Here is a 24,639-nt window from a genome sequence, read left to right as displayed (position 1 = left end):
AAATATCTCATATTTTTAATATTGCTCATAGTTTTTTTTACTAATAAACCTTGTACATTTTCAACTCTTCATCTTATGTGAGCATTTACTCATTTTTGGATATCTTCTTTTACAAATTGGATTTATCTCCTCCCTACACATGGATTGATGCTATTGGCCCATAGGAACCTTAATTGGACCATAATCCAAAAATTTCTGAAAATCTAGACCCTTAGGCTAAGGTCCTTCATATGTATCCATTTTCAATTAATTCTAATTGCACATTGGAAAGTTCTTTTTGAATTTTTGTTTCAGGGGAACTTATTTTAATAAGATGAGTTATTTTTCTATCCAAAAATATTCATAATTTGAATATTCTCTCTCTAGAATATTTTCTCTCTCTATGTCAAAATAGGCAGAGACGAGATCTCTTATATTTCTGAAGAGGGAATTTACAGGGAATATGCTGGACATTTTGAGAGGCTGGGGAGGAATCTTACATTCTCTCCCACTTGAAAAACGCGAGATGTCCTCATCTCTCAAACTTGGGATAATTTCGCAAGATACACGAACATGAGACTTAGAGAAAGATTTAATTAAGATTAACCACCAAATAAAAAAGTCTCAAAGAGAGTAAGGGTCAAGACAAGAACAAGATTTAAACTTTATTCATTCTTAGAACATATACAGTAAGGATAGAAGAACTCTTTACACTTCCATAAGCCCGTCCATCATATGATCACAAAAGCAGCACTCACAAGCTGCGCATGTATAAGGTAACTCATCTATGGGAATAATTCTATTGGTTATTGCCGCACCTATCTCAGTGGTATGAGGTGATCTAACAAAAGGACCTCTGAGAGGCAAGCCAAAAACGGGGTAAAGGCATATCTTCTGATGAGGAAGAAAACACGCCAGTAAGAAGACCCGCTCAGAAAACCCAAGATGTCTTGATCTCATGACGTAGTAGTATCGGGGACCCAAACCCAAGGCTTCAATAACCATGGCCAAGCGGACATTGTTACGAAAGTGCTGCTGACCCCAGGGTGTTACCCTAGTTATGTCTTGATAGGTCCGCCATTTGGTCTAAGAGCTACAGAAGTTCCCAAGTGAGGAAAAAGTGAGCGCTCATACTGTTCTATAAAATCTTTCTTCACAGACTCGCTTGCGTCTTGAAGGTGAGAAATCATTATGGATAAAACTAATTCCTGTTGCCAAGCCATGAAGGAGATTAAGAAGAAGGGAGATCAATGGAAGTAAGACTACTGTGAGCGACAAGTAAAAGTTACGACTTATATAAAGGAAGGAGCTAGCGTAACTTAGAAGCCAACGGTATCTTGCCACTGAAGTTTTACCGTCTTTCCATGATTTGGGTTTGACACATTTTTCTATAGAAGGTATTAAGAACTTTGAGATGAAGAGATAAAAGAAGTTCGTAGGCTAAGTCACCTACTTTATTTGGTCCACAATATCTGGGGGATAACTACTTATACTCTCCTAGAGATAAAGAAATTCTTTTGGTCCGTATTCAAATGAAGACTATAACTGCTTCTTTGAATTCTCTGATTGTCCTCTTCTTATCTGTATATTGTCTCTGTCGATCCTGGGCAGCGTTTATATCTTTATGAATTGCCTCCATCTGTTGCTCTAAGTCTCCAAGTATTTGACTTATCATCTCGACCCTAATCAATGGGTCGGACCTAGTTAATGGAGTTAAGCAATCTTGTCCGAGAGACGGACCCTGATTAGATTGGTATGAAGGAATTGGTCTCTGAATTTGGGTTCTAGACTTCCCTGTGTCCTTTTCATGGTAGGAGTCGGGCAGTCTTTTAACTGATGGTCAAAACCTTGGCATCTAAAACACTGGTTCTCACTTCTGAATTCATCGTTCTGAATCTTTAAAACAGGTGGGCTCCTGAGAAGGTATTCTGGGTAAAGTGTCTTCCCTTTTTAAACAAAATCTGGGTAAAGTGTCTTCCCTTTTTAAACAAAATCTTTCTTTTATTTAGAGACGGAATAATTATAAGATTAGAAAAGGAGATTCTTACTTCTGTATACCTCGAAGGCTGGGGGAGAAATCTTACATTCTACCCCACTTAAAAAGTGCGAGATGTCCTTATCTCGCAAAGTAGAGGACAACTCTTTTTCTTAAGATCCAATTTATTCTGGGGTTCCTTATATTCTGGTCAACCCAACAGAATACGGGGATAATTATCCCTTAAATAGAACTCATCATTACATAACAATTTCATTCAATTCATATCATTCATATCTTTAACACGATAATGGTCCATTAGACCGAAAAAATTTCCTTCTGAACATTCCTCCACGGGAATTTTAGTTAAGCTCAATTTGTCATCCCTTAACTTGATCTACCGTCTCAAGTATTAACAGTAGCAATTTGACAGTACAATCCACTAATCTCATAGTGATTTGCTGAAATCATTATCATCATTTATCATTACAGGGACTCGTCCCAATCATCCACATTGTGGTTTCGCTCAGCTTATTACATTTCAATCAATTTTCAGGGATCATCATTTTTCAATCAGAATCCAAATTAATTTATCAGTTCCCAAATAGAATTAAAAATCATATCAACCACATTCAAATTCATCAACTGGATAGCATTAATGCTTATAATTTCAAGTCTTAGATTTACTCGTATATACTGCCGGTAAAGAGCTGTAGTTATACCCTCGATATATACAGATAGTCATGATACTCGAACTATAAGGTAAATACCATCATGTCTAGGCCTCAAGCAAGTCGGGGTTCCATACAATTGTGGTACTTCAAATTGAAGACCCAATTACTAATTTACGAATTTCAATTTGAATAACAATTTGTATGAATTATATCACACAATTACAACCTTTTTGTGCATCTTGATAAACTTTTGACATAATTAGCTCCTCAGTTGATCTTATTGGAGATCTATGACATATGTCTAATAAACAGATTTTTCTTTATCCGATCGTCCGTAAACAATCACTTAAATTAAAAAAAACATTTGTATATTTATATACAAGTTGCAATAAGTACATAGAGTGGCTCGGCTCCAAAATTCAAAATCTCCTCGAGAGACGCATAAGACGACGGTACTGGGCCATAGTCATGCCCTATTACATAATTTCTCTAATTGCGAAGGGAGCTATTATTTTCTCCTTAGGGATAAATTGACTAAAGAGTCTATAAACTCGGCAAGCAAGTCTGAAATTTTGAGGCGTTGAATGATATAGAATGACACCACGCGTCATTTTCAGCTTTATCAAAATCATGGGTGGCCAATGAGAGGTTCTGCCTCAGCATTGCATGCCAGTTGCAAGAGGCATGGATATATAGCCCTGCAAACCACTTATGCTGTTGTCTCTCCCCACTAGGTTAGGAAAATATAATTCCTCGAAATGCGTGCGAGTCTTGCTCGGCTTGTTCGAGTTGAAGCGGAAGAGATGAGATGCTTGAAGGCAAATGCAATCATATCTTGAGACTGGGTGAGATCGGGAATACCAGATAAATGGAGAACTTCCATCTATAAAAACAACTTCTTTGATTAAAATTTCTTCATTAAAGAAGCTTACGGAATGAAAATACATTATGAAAATGCTGTTTCTGAATTCTTATTACCAATTTCAGATAAGAATTTAATTATCCTTATTAACTTTCAAATTTGCTCTGATACCAACTGTAAGATCCCTGTTCCCACCGAGCAACGGATTCGGGGTACTAGCAGCAAAAGTAGCACTTCTCGCGCGGGATAGGGATCCCACACTTGGGGCCTCGCCCCCACGGATATTCGGACAAGAGACTAATCCGTCGGTTTTTCCAAAACCGAACCCGAAAAACTTCCTTCACTCGGAAAGCACGGGCGATTCCACCAGGATAACTCTTTACTCTAACGTAGTCAAGACCATTACTGATCAAGCTGATCCGCCGACTGCACCTATAAAGATACTCGATCAGATCAAGGAAGAAACTTGCACTTGGATCATTGGGATCAACGTTTTTTTCCCCATTAAGAGGCACAGCCGTTGATTCCTATCCATAGAACAATTACTATCCGGGATTTACTTTATCTATCGTAAACAGAAATTGAGTCTCGATTTACGGATCCATCAGTCCAGCCTAACCCCATCCAGTCCCATGGGTTAGCCAACCACTGTAGTGATGGGATCCAATTAAGAATTTGGTTAGGTTTTGTCCCGGGTACCAAGGAAAAGAGTTCCAAGGCCCCTAGCCGGAAGTTCATGCAAACATAAAACTAGTCACACCACTTACACACCCAATATGAAATTGCCTTTTTCTTAGCATCAACTAACTTTAAAACAATCCTTTAATGAAACCATTATATCACTGATGATAATCCTCAAAGTCTCTGGTTGAATCCTTATTTCTAGTCATTCATTCATCGGTATACTTATGGCATCATTGGTAACCAGAACGCTCACCACCTGTTCACTCAGGGGCCTTTTCCATAGTTCCTAGCTCATAGTAACCGGCAATATATTCATATAATAGAATGGAATCTCTGTGGAAGATTAGTAAGATCAACCCACAGATCCATATAAAAGAGCCATGGACTCATCCGTTGAGGACCAGCAAGGTCAATCAACCAGATCCATGCCCGGTTTCAGAAAACAATTCTTATTCTTTATTCCAATATCTTCCACGACGCACGTGTGGGTATCTTTGGCGACCCAAAGCCCGAGCACCGTATGGTCAGCACCCTCTAGGATCCTTCACGCATGTGACCTAGCGCTTCACTCATAGGCCGCTTCCTTGGTCCCTCATCCACCGTATCGGAAGCTCACCATTTAAATCGAACCGAGGCTGGTCAAGACCTCGGTCGACCTTGCTACGCGAGACGTCCTCCATTGACTCTTCGTCAGCAGTTGCAACTTTAACAGTTAGGTCTTCATGACCTTAATCCACAAGATGGTCAAAATGCTTCCCCAGCATTCTTGACATAAAATAGTCATTTACAAACAATCACAAAATACAGTTTCTAAATCGAACTCTGGTCTTTCCACATTATCCCTCCTTAGTCCACATTACTTATTCCACATTCCATTCAATGTGTACTCATTCTCATCCATTTCCTCATATCGAGACGACACATTAATTCACATACACATTCACATTCACATCCATATATCCACATCTACATGCATACATCCATTTTCACATCCTCATTTATACACCCACATCCCATATCCACATTCATACATACACATCCATATCCACATCCATACATCCACATCCACATCCACATCCACATTCATACATCCACATCCACATCCACATTCCCATTCACATCTATACATCCACATCTACATCCACATACATACATACATCCACATCCGTATCTACATCCATACATCCACATTCACATCCACATTCACATCCACATCCACATACATACATCCATTTCTACATTCCCATTCATATAACCCCATATACCTTCACATCTAATCTTTTACATCACATCCATTCTTTCCCTATCACAACCCATATACATCTTATCCTATCACATACACTTCTTACCTCATCTCATACACATCTTATCATATCTTAATTCATCTTATCACCTGCTAACTTATTTCATAAGCATCGTATCACCTCTTATCACATCTTATACACCTCTTATCACATCCTATCACATCTCATATCTATTTATAGAATACAAAAGAATTCTTATATTTGATATAAGATTTCTTTACACATTTATTTATGCATAAATTCCATTTAAGGAGATTAATACTTTCGAAGTAAAAATCAATCTTTTATGCATCTTCCTATGCATAAATTCATTTTAAATGAAAATGACACTTTTGAATTAAAATTCAATCTTTTATGCATCTTCCTATGCATAAATTCAATTTAGATGAGAATGACACTTTTGAATCAATCTTTTATGCATCTTCCTATTCATAAATTCAATTTGGTAGGAATTACACTTTTAGAATAAAAGAATTTCTCTTATGCATCTAAGTTATGCATAAAATCCATTTATATGATGAAAATCACACTTTTAGTATAAAAAAAATATCTTTTATGCATACTTCTATGCATGAAATCCAAATATGATAAAAGTAACACTTTTATAATAAAATAATCAACTCTTATGCATACTTCTATGCATGAAATTCAATTGTGATAAAAGTAACACTTTTATAATAAAATAATCAACTTTTATGCATACCTCTATGCATGAAATCTAAATATGATAAAAGTAACACTTTTATAATAAAATAATCAACTCTTATGCATACTTCTATGCATGAAATTCAATTGTGATAAAAGTAACACTTTTATAATAAAATAATCATCTTTTATGCACCTCTATGCATGAAATCCAAATATGATAAAAGTAACACTTTTATAATAAAATAATCAACTCTTATGCATACTTCTATGCATGAAATTCAATTGTGATAAAAGTAACACTTTTATAATAAAATAATCATCTTTTATGCATACCTCTATGCATGAAATCCAAATATGATAAAAGTAACACTTTTATAATAAAATAATCAACTCTTATGCATACTTCTATGCATGAAATTCAATTGTGATAAAAGTAACACTTTTATAATAAAATAATCAACTTTTATGCATACCTCTATGCATGAAATCTAAATATGATAAAAATAACACTTTTATAATAAAATAATCATCTTTTATGCATACATCTATGCATGAAATTCAAAAAGTAACACTTTTATAATAAAATAATCATCTTTTATGCATACATCTATGCATGAAATTCAATTATGCTAAAAGTAACACTTTTGTAATAAAATAATCATCTTTTATGCATACCTCTATGCATGAAATTCAATTATGCTAAAAGTAACACTTTTGTAATAAAATAATCATCTTTTTGTGACAACATTAGCAGTATACAGTTGGCCAGGAACCCAATTTTTCATGCTCGCATGAAGCATATAGAGGTCCATTACCATTTCGTCAGAGAGAAGGTCTTGGCAAGAGACCTTGACCTTGTTTATGTCAGCACCACAGAGGATCAGGTAGCTGACATCTTCACCAAAGCATCGGGTACAGAGAAGCTCCGCAGATTCAGGGCTTCGCTTGGTGTACATGAGATGGAGTTAAGCTCGAGGGGGAGTGTTGAGATATCGAGCTCATCCAGTGAGGCGGTGGACACTAATGACCCGCCTAGGGGATAGGCCCCACACTTACACCACTTGTATGGTTGATGAGATCATGGGTGATATGCGGCCAGTGGGATGACAGGCTGTGTGATAGCCATTCTAGAGACTGGCATAGTTATAGCGCCAGCTCATTTAGTTGGGTTCACACTATAGAGAACCCGTGTATGTATTGGTTGAGTACCTTTCATATTATGTGTACTCTTATCTTGTATATGGTGTGTTGAGTGTTGAGTAAAGAAGAAGAAGATTTCCAGCCTCTCACCTTGTGTGTTCTCTATTAGGGTTTTGTGAGTGTGTGTGTGCTTGTAAGAGCTCAAGCTCTCTTCCCCCCCTGCATCTTTTCAATTTTCCTTGACTTAGGCCAGTTATAGACCTTGATTAACCTTTGACACCTTGCTAACTCTTGATTTACTTTCAATAATGTTAAACTCCTATTAACTTGCTACACTAGCTCATTCATGTGACCCCTTAAACTAAGTTCTCATAGAAACATCCATTGTGGTCTAACATGCTTGAATTTATTACACTTTATATCTTTTGAATTCCAGCATACTTTCACTCTACTTCCCTGTGTTGCAGACGGTCTACCACAACAAACCCTATCGAGCTTACCATACCATAGCTTCCGAGGACGGAATCTACATCAGGAAAGGGGGCATGTTAACCTATGAGACGGACATTGAGACGTACTATGTTTTACATCATGTAATTAATTTAAGTATTCTGAGTCATGGGCCGGGCTTGTCGGCACCATATGTAAAGGATAAAGGGATTGGGTGATCGCCGATGAGAGGCGCAACTTGAATATCAGCAGGATAAGGGTTAGGATCGGCCTGCCATGTATGGGCGCCCATGTGTGAACGGCCAAGTCACCTATAAGAGTCAAATGTAACCCTAAAACTCTCATTCTCAATGTGTAATACAAAGTGTGCTCTTGCCTTATCTTCTCGGTCCCCTTCTCCTGCGTATGTGTGTGTGTGTGTGAGAGAGAGAGAGAGAGAGAGAGAGAGAGCGATCGAGCACTGTGTGGTGGCACGACGGTGGAGCGATGACGGCGGCTCCTTCTTCACTCTACGACGCGAGAATCCTTCACGACGGCGGTTTGAGCGGTGAGTGACACACCTTTGCTTTCTGTTTGAGCTTGCTAGTTTTTGGTTGTATGCTTGCAGCCATTCGTGGCTCGCATACGGTGTTCGGCAAGTCCCCAGCTCCGACTCGTGCGGTAAAAGCGCACAGTGGAGACTAAAATGCCCAAAACAATCATCGGCCAGAGTATGTGACTGTGACAATAGACTATCCACAGGGGTAGCATGCGGAATGCAGAGAGTGTGGAGACAAGTACATGTGTGGAGACTGAAATGCCCAAAACAATGTGGTCAATTTGCAGAGCTAATCCTGGTAGCAAAGTAACTTGTTTTGGGCGATTGCTAGGAAAAAATGGCAGATGTGGCCTCTCAAATTATTGATTTAGGGTTGGAAAAAAACATTGGAGTTCCAGCTCCATGTTTTTGGGGTCGTAGAAAGTATCCTGGTGGAGTTGTTGGAGGGTATGCCTAGTTGTGTAATTCGTCTCCAACACATTCTTGGGATGTTGACGAGGACCATGTGATAGGTGCACCAAGACCAATGCCCGGGGTCTGGCCTGTGGAAGAAGGTATCGATTTGGATTGTCATGAGGTGAAAATGTTTGAAAGAAATGGATTCATTTTGTAAAAAAGAATTGTTGTTTCACTAAGTGCGTGGAATAATACGGTTGCAAATGGTACGGTGACTAGTGCTTTTCGTCCATGGTTTCGTGACATGGGAAAATTGTGAGATGGAGGACAAGGTTAACAAAAGAATTTAATGAGAATGTTGATAAGGGTCAAAACTTGGACAGACAAGTAATCCGTGAGGCCATTATTGTATGTAATGAGTCTCATATCTTGTACGTAAGCATTGATGGATCTAGAGCATCGGGAGTGAACTACTTCGGAAGATCAACAACTTTCCAAGATGCACGTGTGAAGATTTTCAGAAAAGAGAGAGTAAGTGCTCTACATACATTCCGTGCAGGAACATGGACTTTGTTTACTTACAGGTCCTTGGTCTGGATGCGACTACTCGTGAGTTTATTCACCAAGCAGCTCTAACAAAAATTGAGTTGTTTCAAGCACTTGGAGGTAGGTGATCAAATGTCGCACCTTGAAAAAGCGCAGTTGAATGTGGTTTTTTTTCATCGGATGTTTTTGGGGTCTACAGGACATGAGATTTTTAGAATGTTTTGTGCTCGCTCGGGGGGTTCACTACTATAAGTAAACCCTCTGTATCATGTGTGTTCAGGGTCTCTTTTCCCTTATCTGTGAATTTTTCATGAATAAAACATACTCTTTTTCTATTTAACCCGTGAATACCCCCTTCAAATGGTACCCTTCTGTATGTAAAAAATGTGTAAAAAAGGGATTTTAAAAATCCCTTTTGATGAACCCACGTGCTACGCTTACATATTTATGAGTGATCCCCCCAAGATTTTGTGTAGTTCAGTTTTGTGTAGTTAGAATATTTTCTCTGCCTATATTTTGGGCTGGTTTTGTGTATTGGTGGTTCGTGCAATTTTGGGAACTTCCAAGTGATTGGTGGTTATGTAAGAATGGTCACTTATATATGCACTCTAATATAGACAGGTTTTTCGATTGGTTTATGGGGTGAGATGTGAATGGAATATTATGTAAGTGCTTATGTCTTATGCTCGTTGGATTGGCAAAAAATGTAGCATTGTTTTCTAATTACATTTGTGTTTTAAAATTTTGTCTAGAGTTTTAAATTTTTGGGGGGGTTTATTGGGCCAATTATTGCTCTAATTTTCACCTCGCTCGGAGAAGGTTGCTCAGAGCAGGAGTGCGACGGCTCCGTATGGCCGATGGTACTATGGCCACGGAGCCAGAAGAGATGTGAGAGATTGCTATGCAGTTCTACTGTGAGTTATTGACAGAGGAGGCTCCTTCGCCGACTTGCATGGAGAGCCGAGAGAGCAGGTTTTGAGATATGTTCGCAGGACAGTGAGACTGATGATATGCACTTGTAGCTATTGGCCCCTTTTTCATGCAATGAGTTACATGAGGCTTTGTGCTCTTTGGCACGAGATAGTTGTCCAGGAGAGGATGGTCTTCTTCCCTCTTTTTTCTTGCGATATTGGGATCTTTTGAAGGAGGGGTTGAGGCTTGCCTTCCAAGAGATGATGGACAGTGGTATGATGATGCCTGAGGCCCTATCTGAGGGGTTGATTTTCCTTATTCCCAAAGAGGAAGGAAACGCCGAGGAGATTAGACAGTGGTAGCTGATCACGATCTTGAACTCTGCCTATACAAAATTATTGCTAAGGCCTTGAGTTTGAGATTGCAACCTATGCTGGACAGCCTCATCCATCCTACCCAGACTGGTTTTGTCAAGGGCCGTATAGCATCCTTGACAATATCTTTACTTTTTGGGAGGGTGTTTCACTTGCTTGTATGAGGGAAGAGCCCTTGGCAGTGCTATTGCTTGATTTTGAGAAAGCCTATGATCATGTGGATTGGGCTTTTCTCGAGGCCACTATGCTTCAAATGGGTTTCCCTGAGGCTTGGATCAGGGGTGTGGCTACACTTTATAGATCCGCTCATAGCCAGGTCTTGTTGGTTGGGGAGCGTGGGGAGCGCTTCTCCCTTTCTCGTTCGGTCCGACAGGGCTACCCTCTAGCGCCCACGCTCTTCCTTTTCTTTGCTGAGGCGATGAGCTCTTACTTGAGGCGATGAGCTCTTCCTTGACTGCGCAGGATACAGGCCTACAGGGCCTCCGTCTCCCGATGATGAGGGAAGAGGAGTTACTGGATTCAGAGTTCGCAGATGATAGAGCAGTTTACTTGCATGGCCATGCAGCCAATTTGACTCGTTTTCAGGATGCTTTAGAGCAGTTTTGTGATGCCTCTGGTGCCAAGATTAATTGGCACAAATCATGTGGCTTTTGGGTCAGTAGAGACGCGGTACCACAGTGGGGCGACCTAGCATGCAGTTTTAATGGATTCCCCCTGGCACGACGGTGCAGTATTTTGGATGCCATGTCGGACTTGATTTGACAGCCGAGCAGCAGATTGCTCCTTTACTTTTGAGCATTCGACGGAAGCTCCTTTTCTGGAGCTCTGCAAGACTTTCTTTGGCTGGACGGGTGGTAGTGGCGAATTAAGTGCTTTTGGCCACCATGTGGTACATTACTTCCTGCTGGATATTCTCAAGCTCATGTATCAGCCAGGTTCAGCGCACCTGATCAGGACTTTTCTATGGTCTAGGAGAAATAGAGGGCCGGCCAGGGCCAAAGTTGCTTGGCCAGTTATCACTTTGCCGATAGCACATGGAGGTCTAGGGATTGTGGAGCTCCTGATACATAGACTTGGTAGATGCACTCCAGCTACTACAGGAGGCCCGTGTGGGCAGGCAGAGGTCTGATGGATTTTCACAGAAATGCACAGAGTTGGTTTCCCACGGAGGACTGAGGACAGAGGACAGATTTGCATGCAGTTTGTTGAGGACATGGGAGCAGCTACACCCTGCTGAGGACAGATTTGCATGCAGTTTGTTGAGGACATGGGAGTAGCTATGCCCTGCTTTGATCCAGATTCCTCCCTCTTGCACTGAGGAGATCATGAGACAATCCACAGGTTCGGACAGATAGAGGCTACATGGTTGGATCCAAACCACATGTCTCTTGGGGAGCTTTGACTGCTGGACCTTCTCGGTGCCTTGGTGATTGGATACAATTTCGGCAGCTTCCTGAAGAGGAGCAGCAAAGTTTGAGGCTTGCAGGTTTGAGGGGTGTTCCGCAAGCAGATGATTAGTGATATTATTGAGGCAGCAGTGCCAGAGACTTGGTTATAGCCCAGGATTCAGACTCCACCCACCTGGATGGGGGCATTCATGCGTTTGGAGATACTCATTGCAGCAGTGAGAGGCTGCTCTCTAGGGATTGCACATTGTTCTTTGAGGTGGGTGAGGGTGGATGACTTCACAGAGTCATGACTGAGTCGGAGCTTGTGGTTGACTGCATCTTTCAGCGGATCTGAGTAGTAGGAGCTTGTGGCAGACTTTGGCATGTTGACCCAGTACCAGGAGGCCATCACGGTTGACTCTGAGTGGTGCCTTTGGGCATGGGAGGCCCGGCCCCACTGGCTCGTTTACTGGGGGACCCAGCCGAGTGGCAGTGGAGAGACCGTCCACGTCGTCCTTTCAATATTCGGCACGGCTTGGCAGACATATTTTGCTAGCTCAGCGAGACAGGCCAGTCCAGCTGTTGCAGAGCATTGGCGGCGTACTTTGGCAAATTGTTGTTACGTTACCAATTAGCTTGGTTGCATGTGATGGAGGAGGGTTTTCAAGTAGAACACAATTATTTTCTGAGGTAATATATATAATTATTATTGATCCCCCAAAAAAAAAGAAGTAATGGGAAGTGTTGTTCAAGTTTAACAACTAGATATAATCGAAAATGTAGAATGGGGTGGAATTTTTAAGACACGGAAAAGCATGAAAGAAAGGAAACCACAACTCTTACATGACATGTAATGTAAATCCATTTTGTAATGGAAGCAAGATTCTCAATGTCCTTTTGCATTTCCATGTTGTAAATCCTTTTTTTTAATTAATGCTTTATTGTGTATATAAAATGAAAGTTTGTACTTTGAAATGGCTTAAAACATGGAACCTTGAAAATGCAAGGAAATTTTTGTGAATAATTTATAGTTTCCTCAATGAAAGGGCATGGGAATATGTGTTCCTTCTTTGAAGAAAAGTGACTTGTAATTTGTAAGTTGTCTTTCAAAAGGGGGAAAATTTGATAGTGCATGTCATTCAATCGATGATGGTGTTCCTATGCGAAGACATTGATAGACCGCTCATGTGGTAAGTGGTGGTAATTATCAAATTCGAGGTATTCACGAAAGTCAAGGGGAAGTTCTTGTAGATTTAAGACATGGTAGATCTTTTAAGAGGAAGAGGGTAGTGGGTGTGTTGAGCACTTGAGGTGAGGAGTTAGGAGGGTATCTTTTAGTTCAAGGACTAAAGGGATGTGATAGTAATGCCCAAATGTCCTTGTTGCCCTTAGCTTTAGCTTTTATCCTAGGAACCTAGGTTCTAAAAAGTTATAGCATGGGAGTCAGGGCCATAGTACATACATTCATTTGAACTCACCCTCCACCATACCCCCACATCCCCACCACACAAAAAGAATCTTTTTGTGTGGTGGCATTGCCACCATAATTGAATTTAGCAATCGTAGTACCTAAATATATTTTAAATGAGTTGAGAATATATGTTTATCCACATTTCAACTTCACACACATTAAAATGTACATAGCGTTAGCCCAAATAAAGTACTTGTAAAGCCTAGGCAAGTGTTTTATATAGTACCAACCAAAAGAAAGGAAATTATTCTGTTACAAACCTTTGGATTTTTGGTTTACCACTAATGTTGGGCTTCCATGTAAGAATGATGCCCTTCATTTTTATAAATATATATTTTTATTTATTTCTATAAATATATATATATATAATATTCCTCCCCAAAAAATAATATTTAGATATATTATATATTACATATTATATTTATTTATATAAAAATTATAATTACATATATATATCCCCCCCCAAAAAAAAGAAATAATGGATTTTTTCCCGCATAATTATTGAGCAGCTTGGATAATAATGGGCACTTTAGAATTAAATCGAGGTTAACAATAAATAATGATTCTCCTCTACTAAATGAAGCTTCAGATAATAGTGGATTTTTTTTTTGGGGGGGGGCGGGGGGGGGGGGGGGGGGGGGGGGGGGGGGGGGGGGACTTTAAAAAGAGTACAACGAGCTTGCTCACTTTCAACACCAATGGATAACTCTTTAATATAAATTGAGGTGAAGATGGATATGGGCACTTTACTAGTAAACCTTACAAGCACTTTAGTAGTATGTACAAGGACTATTACAAAAGCTATGAAAATAGTAGTACCAAAAATAGAATGGAGGAGGTAAATTGGGTAAAAAGGGTCATCTTTGCTATGTGTTAGGAGCTGAGGTATGATATGTTAGGAGTTGAGAATGTTGCTAAGACAACTTTTTAACTATTATAGGGGCTCCATATTTGGGCCTTGTGGTGATCATGCGCTGAGGAGAGTGCTTGTAGGAAGGGGATGGGCTGAAGGAGAACCTTGGGAGGAGGGTAGCTAGTACAAGTTTGGCCTCCATGACGGCAAAGCTCTGGCCAATGCAGTTGCGTGGCCCGTGCGCAAAGGGCAAGAAAGCCATGGGGTGCTTGGCTGCCTTGCTTATGCCCTCTGCAAATCGTTCCGGGTTGAAATCATACACTCCCTCCCCCCATAGCTCTGGGTCCAAGTGGATTGCTGTTATGGGTATCCAAAAACACATGCCCTTTTGCACAAATAGATCTCCCACCCTCATGTCACACAATGCTGCCCTCACTATAGAGCTTGCTGGGGTGAAGAGCCTCAAAGTTTCATACAAAATCATCTCCACCTGCAAAACAGCCCCAACAATTGTAAACAAGGTCTCTCCTCCTGTGTTGACACACACATACTCTACATAGTAAACAAGCTGCTAACATCCACATGCATGCAACCCAAATCGCATTTCCATGACACATCCACATACATGCAACCCAAATCACATACACATGAAACATCACATACATAGGAGCCCAAATCATACCATGGAACATTAACATACATGCAACCCTTGAAGATAAATCCACCATATCAGGCAGACATCCATATACATGGGAATTCAAAGTGAAATACCCACATGGTCCTTAATCATGCGATTCATGATTAAGAAAAGTGCACACATATGTCCTCTAAGATATTATAAGAAGACAGGGATAATGGACCTTACAATCTTCATCCTGCTGACTGATTCAGAATCTGGAAGCTTATCCTTGCAGATGTTTACAACTTCTGCTCGAGCTTTGTCTTGCCAATAAGTGTTGTAGGCCAGTGAGAGCAATGCCCATGTCAAAAGCTGGGCTGTGGTTTCATGGCCAGCAAAGAAGAAGGTTTTGCATTCATCCACGAGCTGCTGCATAGTAAGCTGAGGCTGCTGCTTGTCCTGCCCAATCCTCTCACTCTCACTTAACATCAAGCCAAGCAAGTCAGCCCCATAAGAGGTCTTCTTCCCGGCTTGCACTGCAGCTTTTCGGTCCTCAATTATCTCTCTGATTGACCTCTCCACAACCATCTTCATCTTTCTTAGCCTTATAAAAGCTGGTACTGGGACATACCTGCACATATAAAAAAAGATTGCTTTAAAGCCCTAAACCCTCACACACTTCGATAATGGTTAGAAATTATGACTATAATAATTAATTAAGCTGATTTCAGTAATAATTAGAAGCCCAACTATAGAATACATCATCATGCTATTGATGCCTAATGAGAAGCAAGAGTTAAAAGTCTAATGAGCAGTAATTAAAGCTAAGAGCATAGATTTTGCTATTGATGCCTATTGAGAAGCAAGAGTTAAAAGTCTAATGAGCAGTAATTAGAGCTAAGAGCATAGAGTTTAGCATACCTAATTCCAGGAAGGATCAATAAATGCCCATATTTGGAGACAAATTCCTTCAAATCTTCAATATGTTGGAAAACCTTTCTCCCTCTTTTGTAGCTACTGCCAAATTGTGTGTGAGCAATAATGTCTGCAGTAAGCTTTCTCATACTTTCTTCCATTTCGATCTCAGCGGTTTCATTACCATCTCCAATATTCTGGCACCATCCTTCCACCATGTTATGAATGATGGTCACCATAACTTGTGCAAAACCCTGCCATCGTGATAGACATCATAAATCCATCAGACATATAATGGATTAGATCATAGAGAATAACAAAATTATTATCTCTTCAACTCAATAAGTATCACATTAATGATAACCCATATGATTATACCTTAAGCTTATCGGAGTGGAAAGCAGGCCCAATGACTCTCCTTTCATGCGCCCATGTTTCCCCATTAGCCAGAACTAGTCCAATGCCAGTCACTGGCTCTAGAAAACGCTGCAGCAACGTCGGTTTACCCAGTGATAAAGTGTGCTTAGAAGACAGTATTTCTTTCAGAATCTCCATGTCTGTTGTGACTATGTTGGCATCAGGCCCCCACCAAATCAAGTGACGTTTGCCTGCACATAGAGATCACCAGGGCTTGTTCCCGCACACACCCTATTCACTTGTATATTTCAACAGGTTATAGCGTGGCTTTTATAAAAGGATCATGCTTTGTAAGCATGTGCGCCCTGCTAATTATAAGCAGTTATGTGTCCTCATGCCCTAACCCTAACGTAAGCAAAGGTATCAAAATGGAGCTTACCATACAACTTGCTCCACAGCACATACTCTGGCAAGAGGTGTTGCAGTGTGAGGTCGTGCCGGAAGGAATGCAGAGCGTCAGGAACGCTATCTCTCAGCCTTTTAATCTCCATCACGTTGCCCAATAGCATGAGCGGGTTTGGGCCCCGGATCCCTTGCTTCTGGGCTATCATTGCATGACGCTTGGGCGTCCACCACACGAGATTGATGCACCGAGAACACATGGATATGAACCAGAGAAATGCCACGACAGATATTACCATGGGAGCCCATTCGGCCACTGGCTGGGAGGAAGGTAAAGAAGGGCTATCCATGAGTATCTGTGTCAAGCTAGCAGGACCCAAAATTGGGCAGTTTCGATGGTCACCTTATGTATTCTCCACTGCACGTGTATGTGCCAAATGGGGCTATGGAGGTGTAGAATTCCACAGAAGGCAACCGTTGAACTGTTTTAATGGAGTTCTTATGCGACTTCCAGACATACATGTGCGTGCCAAATATGGCTTGTACTCAGCAGATATTAATGTAGCAGTATGTGGCATGAAGGCTGCATGTAGATATGAGAATGAAGATACCCATCAGAGCCAGCAGGAGTTATGCTTTTAGAACAGGCTCAATCATTAAATTGGGTGTGCAAAGTGGGGAATTGCAACAATATTTTGGGCTTGCAGTTGTTGTATATTCACATGACCAATGAACTTGTGCCACTTGTCAATATCTACAATGACGTCTGTTCCATGCGCAAACACGATTGACTTCACGTCGGGCTCATCATCATGGCCAACAAGGATCTCTTGAATTATATAAACACCACAAGCCCTATGTTAGATTCATTGTCCACATATTGTGGTAGTGAAAATGTCCTACAATTATAGAAAAGGTGCAAGTTTGCAACACCCTTATAGCTCTTTGGGGAAGATAATCACAACCACAACAATACAAATTATTGCTCATATTGTAGTGGTAAAACCTTCAAATCTGTTTCCAAGGTACAGAGCCTTCAATGTAACAACCTTGTTTTGAATACTAACCAAACCATTAACCATAACTTGGGTGTTGAAATGTTAGAGATAGCTTCCTCCCAAGAGGCACCAAGCAACTAACCATTCCCTGGGTGAGACGGCTTCCTCCCAAGAGGCTCCAAGAAACTAACCGAACCACTCCCTGGGGTCGAAAATTGTTAGATTTAGCTACCTCACAAGAGGCACCAAGCTTTGGTCTCCGTTGTAAATCTTGTGGCATTGAGTGCATTTCCATCTTTGGTGTCCATGTAGTTTAACCTTCAAAAGAATGTCACTGTAAGGTAACTGTAAAGATCCCCATGCTTTCAAACATAAGGACCTAAAACTAGAGAAAAAATCTCTATTATATCAAATCTTTACAACAATGATAACTTAAAGGGTATAACCCTCTAACTTCCAAAAACAATGATAACTTTAAGGGTATACCCTCTAGCTTCCAAAAACATGTGTAAAAAATGATAACTTCAAGGGTATACCCTCTAGCTTCCAAAAACACATGTAAAAAATTCACAAATTTGCCATTTGAATCTTGTAGTAATCCATAATTTGGCTATATGAATCTTTCACTACAGCCAAAAAAGTCTATTGCATTGAGCACTTGAAGCATACTTTGATATGTTATAGTTCTAATCAGATTTCCCTGAAGGGACAATTCAATTGTGTTCTTTCAAGGCATTTTGTGTGAAATTATCAAACATGATTTTTCAAGGATGTGTTTATTATAGAAATTCTTAGGATATGTGACATCAATTATTGTCAGCTCTAGAATAATCTTCTATGCAAATAAGTAATATACCTAAACTTCAATGGTTTTAAAAGTATTTAGAGTCTAGAATATCTACACCATTAATTATTATTAGCTCTAGAATAATCTTTTCCCACATGATGCAAATAAGTAATGTACCAAACTTCAATGGTTTTACAAGTATTTAGATTCTAGAATATCTACATCATTTTTAATAGAAATTATAGCCCTTGAAACCAAAGACATGGAAAAACTAGCACAACAATGAAACTTCATTATGGATTGGACTCCTAGCACTATTCACCCACTTGAACAAATTATATTTGTAACGTATAAAATTTGTAAAATTCAAGACCTTCTATTTATATATTTTAGCTATATGAAATACTACTAAAAAATAAAAATGTAGAGTTTGGAGTTGCATGCTCTTTATGAAATATAAATATGAACACCTTCCTAAACTCTTGTCTCTCGAGGCTTTATTATGATACATGAGATTTTTAAACTCAATGACACTATATTATGATAAATTTTTAAACAAGAAATTTTTCTCCTTGTACCATTGAGTCATCTCCAGGCTAAGACAAACCTATCTTTTTCTAATTCCACCTTTACTAATAGTCTTCAATTTTTAAAAACGGACCCTCACTTCTTAGCTTTTAAGGTTTCAAAATTGTTGAAAGTTTCCAAGGGGTTCAAGTCATCTCTCAAACTACATTGATTAAAATGGATAATGATTGGTTTGTTTTCTATTAGCCATGTCAAATAGTGTCCTTCACCTAAAGAAATTCAAAACCATTCACACTACACTGATTAAAATGGATAATGATTTGTTTGTTTTCTATTAGCCATGTCAAATAGTGTCCTTCACCTCAAGAAATTCAAAAATCATTTACACACTAGATTGCGTGCTATATTAAACTTTGAAACTTTTCAAAAGAACCTACATTAGCAACATAGTAAGCAACATAGTAAAGGGTTAAAGTCACCTCTTATACTACTGATTAAAATGTGGATAATGATTGGTTTGGTTTCTATTAGCCTTGTCAATTAGTGTCCTTCCTTGGTTAGCACCTAAAGAAATTCAACTTGAACATCTTCACACTTGATTAGGTGTTATACTAAACTTTGAAACTTGTCAAAAGGACCTACATTAGAAATATAGTTCCAAGTGCCATAGAATTAGTAATGTTATGAACGATTGTCAAGACATGGCACACTAGACTAGTTTTACATGTCACTCACACTCAAAATATATATTTTTAGCATTGACCTTTCCCTCGTTTGAGCATATAGTGCTCACTATTCATGTCTTCAAGGAAGGTAATTCATAGTGAGTGGGATTTTGACAACTTAAGGACAATTAACAACATGAACAAGAATAAGGAAGGCCCAAAAGAATGAGTTTTAAACTAATCAATGCCCTTTACAGCGTGAGGAAATGTTTGTCTATTGAACTTTTATGGGTTAAGTGGTGGGGTTTCCATTGGAAGGGTTTCAATGTTTGGCACATGCTCACACTCATGTGTGTGTGTGTGTGTGTGTGTGTGTGTGTTCACATGTATGTTAAAGCATATGCTTCTACATGGAGATTTATTAGGTTGGGGCCTTGCCTTCTTGCATGTCTCCACCCTACCTAGAATTTTCCTCCTCCCTAATTGCATGTACATAGAGACCAGTTAGGTTGGGGTGTTACACATTGATGTTAAAGCATGTGCTTCTACATGGAGATTAATTAGGTTGGGGCCTTGTGTTCTTGCATGTCTCCACCCTACCCAAAATTTTCATCCTCCCTAATTTCTTGTACATGGAGACCTGTTAGGTTGGGGTGTTGCCTTCTCAGTCTCCATCCTACATATGGAGAGACTAGTTAGATCAGGGCATTACCTTCATCCTACCTAAAATTTTCCTCCTCCCTATGTGGCAATCAAGTCCACCACATCTCCTTTTCATATGTTTCCATCTCTCTCCCCACCACTTTCTTCTCCTACAAGTATTTTCTTTCTTATCCTCCCCTTCTTTTCATATGTTTCTACTCAGCTAGTTATAACCTCTCTCAAGATGTGGATGGTTGGGTAAGGGGAGAGCAAAAAGAAAATCAATGTTTGTATAAGGATTAAGGATAATGGGAATGGGTCAGCAATGGACGGAGGATAATGGGATTAAGGATAATGGGAATGGGTCAGCAATGGACGAAGGATGGAAAGGGAAGGCAAGATAGGGAAAGGGTGGTGGTGAAAGAAAAATGGGACTATGAAAAGGTGATGGGTGCCTAAGTGGGATAGTGATTGTTAGAGGAAGGGGAAGAGAAGGTTAATGTGAAAGTCATCTAAGAGGAGAATAAAGGGAAAGGGAGAATAAATGGGGAGGGTCTAATTGAGAGGAGGGAAAGGAGAGATGAAGAGAAATCACCAAGAAAGAGGAGGGGATGGAAAAGCAAAGAAGTTTTCAAAGAGAAGGAGGAGGTGGGTTGGCCTAGGAAGCATTTATTTTAGGTAAAGAATTAAAACATGGCACATCTAGGGGCACCTAGAAGCAACATTAGGCTTCTAATCTGCAAGTTCTCAAGATATAATTTTTAATGAGGGTACATCAAGGCTAGTCAAATCAAAAGTGAGATATGCAATGTTAGAAGTTGATGCATACATAACATCAAAAGAGATTTCTCTAGGTAGAATTTCACGTAAGATTCTATGCAACGTAGATCCTATGCATCATGCCAACTAAAAAAATTATAAATCATTCTACAAGATATATTACTCTCTTCAAAATTGTTGAGCATGATTTTTTAAAACTATTTGAACTATAGGTGAAAGACTTCTACGAAAATAGGTTAAGCATGTGCATGCACAACACATGCATTTAGGCACACGAGACTACCCAGACATGTGTACATGGAAAATCATGTGCATGTACGTACATGTGTGTGTGTGTGTGTGTGTGAGAGAGAGAGAGAGAGAGAGAGAGAGAGAGAATGTATAGAAGGCATGAATAATTTGACTTGTACCATAAATGACAAATTTATGGGTTTAATAAATTATGGTAGGAGAAAGTCAAACTTAAACAAAAGGATATGAAATACTAATAAACACAATTGTAAAGCTAAGATTTGGCTATGTTCCCCTACACAATGGCTATCTCTTTTAAAAACTAGGTCAAAAAACATGTTTGAGAATCTCACATGTAGAGGGTCTAGATAGTGAACTCTACATTTGTCTTCCAAACAAACACATTATTTATCCATAATTTCCCTCTTTAATTTCAAAGGCCCAACATGTTCTAAGCTATGTGCTTGAATATCTCAAAATTAATGCAATGAAGGGCCTCATTGAGATATAGAATAGTTTCATGAACTCTCACGGGGGTCTTGCGTCATAATTTAAATGCACTATCCATTACCAAGATTAATCAAAGCTCCAACTAGGCAAAACTATCATCTATATTGCACACCAATTACTTAATGGGGAGAGGTACATTATACTTGGATAATTTCATTAGATTTACTATTGTGTATTTTTTGTGTAGGGAGTAAACCCTATCATGCCTCTAGATCTTAGGATATTATTATGGGAATTAGAGTGTAGCAAGTTCTTATGTCTCCACCTCCTATGTATTGCACTCATTTGACTGTGTTTCTCACATGTCTCTACATGTAACCTATGTGTTAAAATCTAATTTATCATTATCTATATAAAGTAAACCCTTTTCTCACATGTCTCCACATGTAACCTTTGTAATGGACTCTAGGCTAATCACAGTATCAAGTCATCTCTTTTCATTCTTGGTGATAGATACTCAAGAGTTCATTACTCGTTCCTTGACATTTAGTAAGACTAGATCTACATGTGTGAAATTAGCATGGCTCATTGTAAGGATGGTAGGCACATATGAAGAAAACATCTATTAGATAAAAAAACATAAAAAGGAGGTGGTAACTTATCTATAAAGAGTCAAGTGTATGTCAAGCATGCTACCAACTCTGACCCCTTTGTGACATGTGACAACATCCATCTCTATATGGCTTGAAAAAGGTCCACCAAACAAAAGGAAGCCCATGGAAGTCAAGAACTATAAAAAAGTGTGGACGTAAAATCTTTGTCTTTCTACATGGGAGAATGACACTTGTTAGTCATTTTTGGGATAAAATTATTACTTATGTGTGTGTGAGACACCTCCTAGAGAGTGGCAATGTGTTAAGTGTCTTGATTATCTGTGAACCACCACTTAGAGGCATATCAAATAATATCTAGATATTTGTGAGTGCTTGACATAAGCAATGATGTCATTGGGACAACCTTTGTAACCTATAATGGTACATGTACTTCATTGAAGGAAATCAAGCAAACTATCAAAATCATTGAGTTGTGTTCTCCAATCTCTCTCTAAGAGCTTTCTTCTCTCTCTATTTTTTGAACACACACTCCTATGTCAATGAATATCTTTCAACATCCATAGCTTAGTACATTCAACAATTGGTATCAAAGCTCCAGGTTGATACTGCCTTGAGCGGGAAACCTTTGTGTTGTCTTCTTTTGTAGGGCGTAATCCCTTATATGTCCTTACCCTTGGGACCCCATAATTCACGTGTGAAACTAGAGCCATGTGATTTATCCTTGACCAGGAAAACAAACCATGAGCCTCGATTTACCCTTGACACAGTATAAGGTAATCCCTTGAGGGAGGGTTTATTGGGATTAGGGTATTTCTTGTGTGTGTGTGTGAACCACTGCCTAGAGAGTGGCAATGTGTAAGTGTCTTGTTTGTGTGTGAACCACCTCATAGAGGGGTATCAAATAATATCTAGATATTTGTGTGCCCTTGACATAAGTAGTGCTACCATTGGAGGGGAAGCCTTTGTAACCTATAAAGGTGCATGTACTTCATTGAAGAAATCAACTAAACTGTCACATTGTTGAGTTGTATACTCCACTCTCTCTCTCTAAAAGCTATTTTCTCTTTATTCTCTCTCTATCTTTTTGAACACACTCCTATGTCATGAATATCTTTAAACCTCCATAGCTTAGGACATTTAACAATTATGTTTTGGCTATGCAAGAATTTGAGGATAAGTAAGATACAAAATTGTCATCCATTTTTCTCTTTCCCTACCCATCATGGTTGTAGCACCATGAAGGTCAAAAGTTTACATGACAACATTTTTTTTAACTCATGTTATTTACATGTCGTCATCTCATCATTTTCTCTAAGAATAGCATTCCTTCAATCGCTCTATCATGGTGGTTGGACATGATGGTAATGCATGGCCGATGGTCACCCAATTTTTTAGAAAGGGCTCTTGGCTTCCATAAAGCAACTTACAAATTATCATTAATTACAAATGGTGTCCTCCTACCAACATTGATAAAAAAGCTAAGAATATTCCATTATGATGTGTGAGAGATGGGGAAGAGAGAGAGAGAGAGAGAGAGAGAGAGAGAGAGAGAGATTGAGATTTTAATCATTATCATTCTTTGGTTGAAGCCATCATTTATAACAAAGCACATGCAATATTATATGACATCAAAATATGAATATTTTGATGTGGCTGACACATCCATCTTAGTCCTTGATGTGGCTACACGTCCATCTTAGCCCTTGATGTGGCTGACACATTTGACAAAATTTGTTTTGATTGACCCAATCTCCCTAATCAGTACAATGTCCTGTATTGGGCAGGACCAAAAACATGCTCCTAAGCACGACATGAAGGATGTGTGTAAAGGCCCAAATAATTGCTCACTCTAACAAGCCATAACTTGCGTGTGTGTAAAGGCCCTATGAATGCTCAGTGGAAGTCATAACTTATTTGAAATTCACCTTGGTATTGTGTGCATGCTATATTTTGTGTAAGGGAGCCCTCTAAGGAGAGTTCATGGGGCTTGGAAGTTGGAGGACATCATCCTTATCACCTTGGTATTGTAGTGTGCTGTGCATGGTTTCATCGTTCCGCTCGTGAGCACACGTCTTCTTCTGGTTTCGACATGTCGAATACGAAGTCGTCCCGCGCAATTTCCTTTCTGTTTGTCGCTGCTGGCCAACTGCTGCGTAGCCTCCTTCAGCTTGGGACCATCCACGTTTATACTACACTATATATCACGCACGCAACAAGACATCCACAGAAAGAAACACACACATAGAAAGAGCGCGCAATCTACCATGAATTTGCGTGTGTTCTATTTTTATTATTATTTATTTTCTTGGTCGCCCCCCTCATCAACACAAGTCCCAAAGTGCCCAACACACACACACACACTTATCCCCCCCCCCCCCCCACACACAATGAATTTGCGTGTGTTCTATTTTTATTATTATTTATTTTCTTGGTCGCCCCCCTCATCAACACAAGTCC

At 39.4% G+C, this 24,639-nt stretch overlaps 1 protein-coding gene across 1 annotated transcript; it reads right to left on the bottom strand.

The window, feature by feature from the left end:
• Positions 1-14,024: 14,024 nt before the first annotated feature.
• On the bottom strand, positions 14,025-17,114 carry LOC147609854 (cytokinin hydroxylase-like). Its single transcript, XM_086787032.1, has 5 exons — positions 16,525-17,114; positions 16,107-16,336; positions 15,735-15,982; positions 15,060-15,444; positions 14,025-14,684 (listed from the first exon to the last, which is right to left on the bottom strand). The coding sequence occupies exons 1-5, from the start codon at positions 16,835-16,837 to the stop codon at positions 14,256-14,258; spliced, it is 1,605 nt and encodes a 534-aa protein (XP_086643158.1). The 5' UTR covers positions 16,838-17,114; the 3' UTR covers positions 14,025-14,255.
• Between the last annotated feature and the right edge of the window lie 7,525 nt (positions 17,115-24,639).

The sequence above is a fragment of the Cibotium barometz genome, chromosome 50 (genome assembly GCF_041138505.1).
Source record: "Cibotium barometz isolate CiBa-2024 chromosome 50, ASM4113850v1, whole genome shotgun sequence".
Taxonomy (NCBI): domain Eukaryota; kingdom Viridiplantae; phylum Streptophyta; class Polypodiopsida; order Cyatheales; family Cibotiaceae; genus Cibotium; species Cibotium barometz.
This window is presented reverse-complemented; position numbering and strand designations above follow the sequence as displayed.

Excerpts from the sequence above, each read along its gene's own strand:
- LOC147609854 (XM_086787032.1), bottom strand. The coding sequence starts at position 16,837 with ATGGATAGCCCTTCTTTACCTTCCTCCCAGCCAGTGGCCGAATGGGCT. Across the intron at positions 16,337-16,524 it reads GCTGTGGAGCAAGTTGTATG|GCAAACGTCACTTGATTTGG; the intron begins GTAAGCTCCATT and ends CTCTATGTGCAG. Across the intron at positions 15,983-16,106 it reads TCCACTCCGATAAGCTTAAG|GGTTTTGCACAAGTTATGGT; the intron begins GTATAATCATAT and ends TCACGATGGCAG.